Source organism: Neomonachus schauinslandi, chromosome 6, assembly GCF_002201575.2.
Source record: "Neomonachus schauinslandi chromosome 6, ASM220157v2, whole genome shotgun sequence".
NCBI lineage: Eukaryota > Metazoa > Chordata > Mammalia > Carnivora > Phocidae > Neomonachus > Neomonachus schauinslandi.
This window is the reverse complement of record NC_058408.1, coordinates 52666246-52675126: the sequence shown is the minus strand read 5'-3', so window position 1 is coordinate 52675126 and position 8881 is coordinate 52666246. Positions and strand designations below refer to the sequence as shown.

The 8881-nt window shown below is 41.2% G+C and overlaps 1 protein-coding gene across 1 annotated transcript in view; it reads left to right on the top strand.

Annotated features, from left to right (window-relative positions):
- The window catches only part of DARS2 (aspartyl-tRNA synthetase 2, mitochondrial), a 26024-nt gene extending 17322 nt beyond the window's left edge, over nt 1-8702 (top strand). The window contains exons 13-17 of the mRNA XM_021682616.2: nt 2091-2243; nt 4648-4866; nt 5086-5196; nt 6783-6858; nt 7627-8702. Coding sequence (XP_021538291.1) covers nt 2091-2243; nt 4648-4866; nt 5086-5196; nt 6783-6858; nt 7627-7841 — 774 coding nt within the window. The 3' untranslated portion in view covers nt 7842-8702. The remainder of the gene's footprint in view (nt 1-2090; nt 2244-4647; nt 4867-5085; nt 5197-6782; nt 6859-7626) is intronic.
- Nucleotides 8703-8881: the final 179 nt, after the last annotated feature.

The following is an 8881-nucleotide window of genomic DNA, read 5'->3' as shown; positions in this document are numbered from 1 at the left end:
TTTTTTTTTTTTTTTTTTTTTTTTTTTTTTTTTTTTTTTTTTTTAAATACTGCAGAATTTCTTTGATGAATGGTGACTGTTGATTGTATATATTTAGAAGGAGGCATTTTTTTTAAGTTTTTATTTAAATTCCAGTTAGTTAACATACAATTTAATATTAGTTTCAGGTTTACAATTTAGTGAGTCAGCACTTCCTTACAATGCCCGGTACTCTTCATCCCCATCACCTGTTTCACCCGTCCTCCACCCACCTCCCAGAACGAAGCATCTAAAAAGCTGATTGGGGGTGGAGCCTGACTGGTTCACTTGGTAGAGCATGTGACTCTCTTTTTTTTTTTTTAATTTTATTTTGTTATGTTAGTCACCATACAATACATCATTGGTTTTCATGTGGTGGTCCACGATCCATTGTTTTCATATAACGCCCAGTGCTCCATGCAGTACATGCCTTCCTTAATACCCATCACCGGGCTAACCAATCCTCCCTCCCCCTCCCCTCTAAAACCCTGTTTGTTACTCAGAGTCCATAGTCTCTCATGGTTCATCTCTCCCTCCAATTCCCCCCTGCCATTTTTCGCTTCCTTCTCCTAATGTCCTCCATGCTATTCCTTATGTTCCACAAATAAGTGAAACCATACGATAATTGACTTTCTCTGCTTGACTTATTTCACTTAGCATAATCTCCTCCAGTCCCATCCATGTTGATGTAAAAGTTGGGTATTCATCCTTTCTGATGGCTGAGTAATATTCCATTGTATATATGGACCACATGTTCTTTATCCATTCATCTGTTGAAGGGCATCTTGTCTCTTTCCACAGTTTGGCTATTGTGGACATTGCTGCTATGAACACTGGGGTGCATATGGCCCTTCTTTTCACTACATCTGTGTCTTTGGGGTAAATACCCAGTAGTGCAATTGCTGGGTCATAGGGTAGCTCTATTTTTAAATTTTTGAGGCACCTCCACGCTGTTTTCCAAAGTGGCTATACCAACTTGCATTCCCACCAACAGTGTAAGAGGGGTCCCCTTTCTCCACAACCTCTCCAACATTTGTTGTTTCTTTCCCTGTCCATTTTTGCCATTCTAACTGGTGTAAGGTGGTATCTCAGTGTGGTTTTGATTTGGATTTCCCTGATGGCTAATGATGATGAACATTTTTTCATGTGTCTGTTAGCCATTTGTATGTCTTCTTCAGAGAAGTGTCTTTTCATATCTTCTGCCCACTTTTTGACTTGATTATTTGTTTTTTGGGTGTTGAGTTTGAGAAGTTCTTTATAGATCTTGGATACCAGCCCTTTATCTCAATGTGAGACAGGAATCCATCAAAATCCTAGAGGAGAACATAGGTAGTAACCTCTTTGACATCGCCCACAGTAACTTCTTTCAAGATACATCTCCAAAAGCTAGTGAAACAAAAGCAAAAATGAACTTTTGGGACTTCATCAAGATAAAAAGCTTCTGCACAGCAAAGGAAACAGTCAACAAAACAAAGAGGCAACCCACAGAATGGGAGAGCATGCGACTCTTGATCTCTCTTGATCTCAGGGGTCCTGAGTTCAACCCCCACACTGGGTGTAGAGCTTAGTTAAAGAAAAAAAAAATTTTTTTAAGCTGGTTGGGAACACAGGGTGCTTGCAGGGGCTTTGTGAATGGGTAGGTTCAGTTTAGGGGGAGCAGCAGAGCCATTGGCCATTACCCTGTGAAAGCAAAGCTTCTTAAGAGTCCTGAGCCTACTCTCTAGGCTTCTGCAGGGTAAAATCAGTTCCTTCTGTGGTGAGACTACTCCATTTTTCTCCAGGCCAGAACTTCCTGCATCTTGCTGCTATAATCGTTCTATTCCATTCATTTGCAGCCTGCCACAAATTTGCAGAAACCTCTTTGCTGGTGTCTCCCACCTTTTATTCCCTTTTGTTTTTGATTATAGTGAGATTACTTTTGTAATTCCTCTAGTATCATTTTGAAGGGGTCGAGGGAGGGAATGAAGATCATCCCGTGTTCTATTGGGAACAAGAAATCTTTCTACGACAAGAAAAATAAATCACCCCCACTTTTTAAGAAAATGTGACTAAAGTCTTTTTCTTTATCACAGGAAGTCTTACCTGTATTCCCGAAAGCCGATAGAAACTGGAATACTCCAGTTGCTCAGTCCATCCTGGAGGAGCAAAGATCAGGACTAATCAGACTCATGGAAATCCAAGAGGCTGATGTGGTCCTCCTAGCTGCTGGGGAGCACGAGAAAGCAGTAAGAAACACTACCTGTGAACATCTGTGCTGTTGATGCTGTATGATGCCTCTCTTCTCCTACGTACATAGTACATATTTAAAACTGACTTAATTTCATAAAATGTTGGGGCTGCTCTACATGAGTTTTCTATTAATAAATACCTTTCAGCACTTACAAACAATGCACTGTATCAGAACTAGATTTTTCTTCATCAGCTCCCAGCCTCCATCGGCACTGCTCACACAGTGATAATTGTGAGGATTGGCATTGTTCACACAGATTAGATCTGGCTCTGATTAGGAAAGTCACTCAGGTAAAGGGCCATTGGTATTTCTTGTAGGGCTGTGAAAAAATATTTTCATTTTCCAGGTTTTGCAGATTAGGATATTTTGGTAATCCCAAACTTTTGTAGATAATGCATTCCTAAAACTGTGGAGGGAGAGATCAGACTGTTGGAAGGCTACTGGGCTGCCAGACATCTCTGGCCCTCCTTGGTCAAGGCAGGACCCTTCCTCCTCAGGAGCAGCAGCTGGGAGGTGATGAGCTCCACCATGCCTGGTGATCTGTGGAGTGGACTTAGCCATAAAGATCATTGTAAAATGTACAGAAGTATGGAATATAAGTCAAACATGAATATTGAAAATATATTGGAAAGGTCAAGTGTGATATAAATTCATTCTCGCACTAAAGTATAATATGATTTCTTTATAGCAGTGGTATCTGATTAGTACTTTATCAAGTCCATTCTTTTAATTTGTATTTGTTCTGTACATATCATTGTTTGTTCCAGAGGAAAAGCTTCAGAGGTCAGTTTCAGTGCTAAATGTAACCCACTACCCGGCACCTGGCTGGCTCAGTCGAAAGAGCATGCAACTCTTGATCTTGGGGTCATGAGTTCGAGCCCTACATTGGGTGTAGCGATTACTTTAAATAAGTAAATATATAAATTTTATATAAATTTTAAAAGACTTCTTTTGAATAAATAAATAAATGTAACCCACTGTCTTTCCCTTCTCCTGCAATAGTGGAGTGAAGAAAGCTATTTAATTACAAATTTGTTTTGATACCACAGTCATGTTTATAATGAATTCATTTATCGACATTATTTTTTAATACCAGCCACGAACAGCCCTGATAAATTTGCTGGGGAATGCACCAGTTAATTACAAATTTTACTGTCAATGAGTTTCTTACAAAAGAACTTGGGATTTTGTATTATATAAGTATCCTGCTGCAAACTCATTTGGTCATTCCACTCTCAGGAAGGTACTGTTCCAATTCCTACTGGGACTCCTTGAAACAACTAGAAACCAGACTTAGGAGGAATAGCATTAGATTCTGAATATGTCACAGTGAAAGTACCCGGGGTGCATATTTAACGTAAGCTAGAATAGGCCATAAAGTGACACCCTATGCATGTTTCCAGGCATGGTTTCCTTTCTCAGGGAAGCTCTGCATGTCATAGTTAGCACTTAGTGAGCGCTTCCGTTTGCTCAGCACTGTTCTGTGTACTTTGTGTATATTAACTCATTTAACCCTCATGACAACCTTATTGGAGAGAAGTTACCATTCTAAGATAAGAAAACGGAGGCATGGGGGCGCCTGGGTGGCTCAGTCGATTAAGCATCTGCCTTCAGCTCAAGTCATGATCTCGGGGTGCTGGGATCGAGCCCCACATTGGACACCCTGCTCAGAGGGAAGCCTGCTTCTCCCCCTTCCTCTGCCCCTTTCCCCCACTCCCCACTTGTGCTCTCTGCTCTCTTTCTCAAATAAATAAATAAAATATTTTTCAAAAAAGGAGAACTGAGGCATGGAGATGAGAAATTTGCTCACACGCAGCTAGGTAGTAGGGGAGCCAGGGTTCTAATCTATGAAGTCTGGTTTCAAAACTCACACTCTCAAACAGACCTCCTACCCGTACTGCCCCTCTAATCATAGCCAACTTTTACGGGCCATCAGCTGTGGGCCAGGCACTGCTCAGAGCCTCACCACACCCTGCAGGAGCAGTCAGGAAAATATTCACAGAATAGCCGCCATGGGTATGGCACCTCACATGCCGAGTCTCACTTGATGTTCACAACAGCTTTTTGGAGTAGATCGGTTGATCTCCATTGTCCCCTAGGAAAAGGTGCAGAGAAGTGAGTCAGTAGCCAAACTGAGATACACCCAGGTCAGTCAGGCTCGGGTGTCTGTGCCCTCAGTCAAATCCTCACCCAATCTGCCTGCTGAGTGTGACCATCCTTCTCAACCATGTTTCAATCCGATCATCCTCAGCTCTGTCTCCTGAGAGGCTCAGAGTGTCTCATCTATTAATTGTCTAATCCCTTCTCAGAGGATGGCCTGGCTGTAGAGTCCAGCTTGTGTCATTTGCTGCCTACTCTCTCACAGCGGTTAAGTCAACATTTGTATCTTCTCTTTGCAGTGCTCTGTGCTGGGAAAATTACGACTGGAATGTGCCGACCTTCTAGAAGCAAGAGGATTGGTGCTCCGTGACCCAGCTCTGTTCTCTTTCCTTTGGGTTGTGGATTTCCCACTCTTCCTTCCCAAGGAGGAAAATCCCGGAGAGCTGGAGTCAGCCCACCACCCATTCACTGCTCCCCACCCCAGTGACCTCCAGCTCCTATACACTGAACCCAAGAAGGTACCGTATCTGTACTTCCAAATAAAAGGGAAATGTGGAAACACAGGCAAAGATGTTTCGATTTCACAGTCTGACCCAGTTCTGGAAGCCTCAGAAGAGATGGTCGGGTTTGAGCCCATAGTGAATACATTGTCTCTAAGTAACTTCGCTGTCTTCAACCTGTAGAAAAACAGAAAACTAGAAATTTTCTCTAACGTAAAGGCTCTGGGAATCTTCTAGGTCCGTAGCCAACACTATGACTTGGTTTTAAATGGCAGTGAGATAGGCGGTGGTTCTATCCGAATTCATGATGCAGAGCTCCAGCGTTACATTCTGGCAACATTACTGAAGGTAACATCATCTTCTAACCTGTTGTGTTTTTTTTTTAACCAGAATATTTGTTGTTTTAGCCAGCATTGATGATATAGTGGTAAGCATAGCTGCCTTCCAGAATGTATGTGGGGTTTTTTTTTTTTTAATTGGTATGAATGAAGGATTCACTAGATACAGAACAGTGTTGGCTTGTCTCTGTACGTTTAGTGTAAGACTTTGAAAAGTAATAAGAGCCGTTCATTAGTACTGATCATATGTGCCAGGCACTAAGTACTTTATATGCACAGACACATTTAATCCTCACAATTACTTTTTGAGATAAATACCCCTGTTCTGCCCATTTTAAAGATGAATGACTGATGCAGATTAATTAATCTGCCCAGAGTTACACAGCACAGAAGTAAACTGAGCCACTGTTGGAATCCAGGCAGGGTGGCACTTTGAGCCCAAGCTCCTAAGCTCTGAACCACCACACTGCACAAAAAAAATGATGCGGTCAGAAATGCATGGAAATGTTGATAATGCTAGAGAAAGAGCCTGGCTTGAAAGAATTTTGTATCATTTAATACGGGCAGGGAGGTATTTTAGTGATAGAAAGTGGCATAATCAGGATTTTTAAAAGAAGAGTCTCTACAGATGCAGGCCTAAAAACCTGCAGTTTCTTGATGATTCCATAGAAGGCCAGGATAGATTTCAGGAAAGCAAATGTCTAAGAGTCTGATCCCAAGAGATCATTTTGTGGGATTAACTAACAGGGGTGAAGTAGGATGGAAGAATTTTATTTGAAGACAGGATTGGAGAACTCAAAACCCTAGACTCCCCGTTAGCCTTGCGGACATTGTGACCTCCCTTAATGTTTCTCCTCCCAACTCACGGCATCCAGTCATCAGTTTCCCAGCCGAATTTCTTCCTTCCTTTCATTGTTAAGCTTCTTAAATGAGTCAGTGAGAATTCATTGCTTCTGCTTCTTCCCTGCCCCCATTGGTTCTCAGCCCTGCTGCACATTGGAACAGAATCAAGTGGAAAGTGTTAAAAACAAAAAAAATCACCCCACTACTCCACACCAGATCAATTAAATAAAAGGCTCTGTGTGAGGCTTTAGCATTCCTTCCTTAAAAGCTCCCCACTTGTTTTGGATCTGTAGCCTGGTGAGAGAACCACTGTCAGATACACTTTCAACATTTCTACACACATCGCCCCACATAAGTTAACTTGCATAGCCACCAGATCCAGTGGCCTGTTCTTGGCCCCTAAGCTGTCCCACCTACCAGCAGCGTTTGACACTGTTCCTCTCTTAATAATGTTCTCTTCCCTTGGCCCTGTGATAGGACAGTTCCCTGCTCTTCATCCCACCTTTCAGAGCCCACATCTTCATGTTCTTGATTGGCGTTACCCTCTTCCCATTCCCAGTATAATACTGGCTGCATTTACTGAGTGCCAGGACTTTCTCTGCATGTTTTAATATCTGTGACTAGTCCTACTCTCTTGCTAAACTGTAAACTTCTTAAGGTATTTTTTTAACTCACCTGTTTTTTTCCTTTATCACCTAAGCTTACTGTGGACCCTCAGTGTGTATTCAAATTGAATTCTGTTTTGAATTTCAGGAAGATGTGAAATTGCTGTCCCATTTGCTCCAGGCCTTAGGTTTTGGGGCGCCCCCTCATGGAGGAATTGCCTTAGGTAAACAACTATCCTTTGACAAGCTAAATTTCATTCCATAACCGTCCGTATGTCTCAGATTTGTACTCAGTTTCCAGGCAGGGGCAGAGGAGGAGCGGGTGGGGGTAAAAAGGATAGGGTGCGAGCCCAAGAATTCTGTAAGAATTTAAGTTCGTATTTTCATTTCGTTGATACATGTTTAAAATGTACTTTACCAGTTAAAGGTAAAACTTGACTGATAATTTGCATTTGAAAGATTTCTTAATAGAATAAAACTTCAGTCTTAAGTCAGTATTGCTCAAATCCCTGGGGGCTCACAGACACATTTATAGGTATCTGAGAGACACTGCTCCATAGTATTCAGCTTGTGTGAGAGTAGGAATATGCCGGTGCCCTTCCGCCATGGTTGCTCACCTTGCTTGTTTTATCAAGCAAGGAGTGTGAGAAATTCTCGGAAGCTCACCTAGATTGTAGGCCCTCGACAGCAAGGACATCCATCTGTGTTCTTGGGAGTGCCCTGCAACCTTTAGAAAACCCTTGCTAAGGACTCATTAATTGCTGTGACTTAATTTGAGCATGTGAATATTCATCCTCAGCATTTTTCTAGAATAAGACAGAAAAGAACCTTTCAAACAAACATAAGTTCCCTAAAAAAGGCAGGGAACTCTGCTTGGCTGCAACTTGTTAAAGATTCTTACTTAGAAGTTCTCTACAACCTTTGTGGAAAACCTTAGTCACTCCCAGCCTTAGATTACATTCTCATCTGTTACCTTTGTATTTTATTTCCAGGGTTAGACAGACTGATATGCCTTGTCACTGGAGCACCAAGCATCAGAGATGTCATAGCCTTCCCCAAATCCTTCAGGGGGCACGACCTCATGAGCAGTGCCCCAGATTCTCTCCCTCCTGAGGAACTGAAGCCCTATCATATCCAGGTCTCCTGGCCAGCAGACTCAGAAGCAGAAAAGAGCTCGTTGAATCAGCCATACCATCCAGAAAATTGAGCTTTTGAGTTTTGTCTGCTTTGCTTCCCCAAAGCTGAAATCAGATGCGGAGTTCTGCCACAGGTCTAATAAGCAGGTCTTTAGGTGGAAGGAATCCAGACAACATTCTTCACCACAACAAAGAAACAGAAGGTATCCAATTTTGACTTGATAACAGGCATTACTAGGATTTTTTGTTTGGGATTTTTTTGGCAGTTTCTGTTACCTGGAGAGGTGTGAAAATGGCCCTTTGTCTGAGTAATATAATAGCTTAATGTTTTCTCATCATGTTTTTCATACCTGGATAGTAGATCGTTCACTTGAGACAGAGGTAATCAGACCATGTGAAATGTGGGGAAATGCTTGCCCCTTTAGACTAGTCAGTTGATGGGGGGTTAGTTCAACCAGCATCATCAAGAGAGTCCTGTAAATTAAGCTAAATAGTGACATCTCAACTATCAGTATAATACAACGAGAAGCATCATGATATAATGCAAAAAAAAAAAAAAAATCACCAAAATCAAAGTCACAAAATCTTAGTGTTTCACCTTGAGCAAGTTACATAAGCCTCCTTTCCTGCTTATATGAAATGGGAACACTGCTTGCCCAGAACCAGAGGAAATGATGTATGTGGAAGGAATAGTGAGTGAAAATGCTTTGAAAAACTATAAAGCATTACACAAATGTAAGATAATGGTATTATTTATCTGTGAACAGATATAGGTATACCTATGTATCTTATATTCTAAGATTAAATAAAATTGATATCTATAGTATAAGAAAAACAGTAATTAATCAGTATTCTATTTATGATTCTATTTTTAAAAATAATTATTGGGGTGCTTCGCCGGCTCAGTGGGTAGAGCATACAACTCTTGATCTTAGGGTTGTAACTTCGAGCCCCACATTGGGTCTAGAGATTACTTAAAAATAAAATCTTTAAAGAAATAATAAAATAATAATAATTATTATTATTAATCCCTGAATAACACTCATGTGGAAGTAATTGAAAATATTGATCTTAGGCCAACCTCAAATATAGAAAAGTGAACACCAAAGCT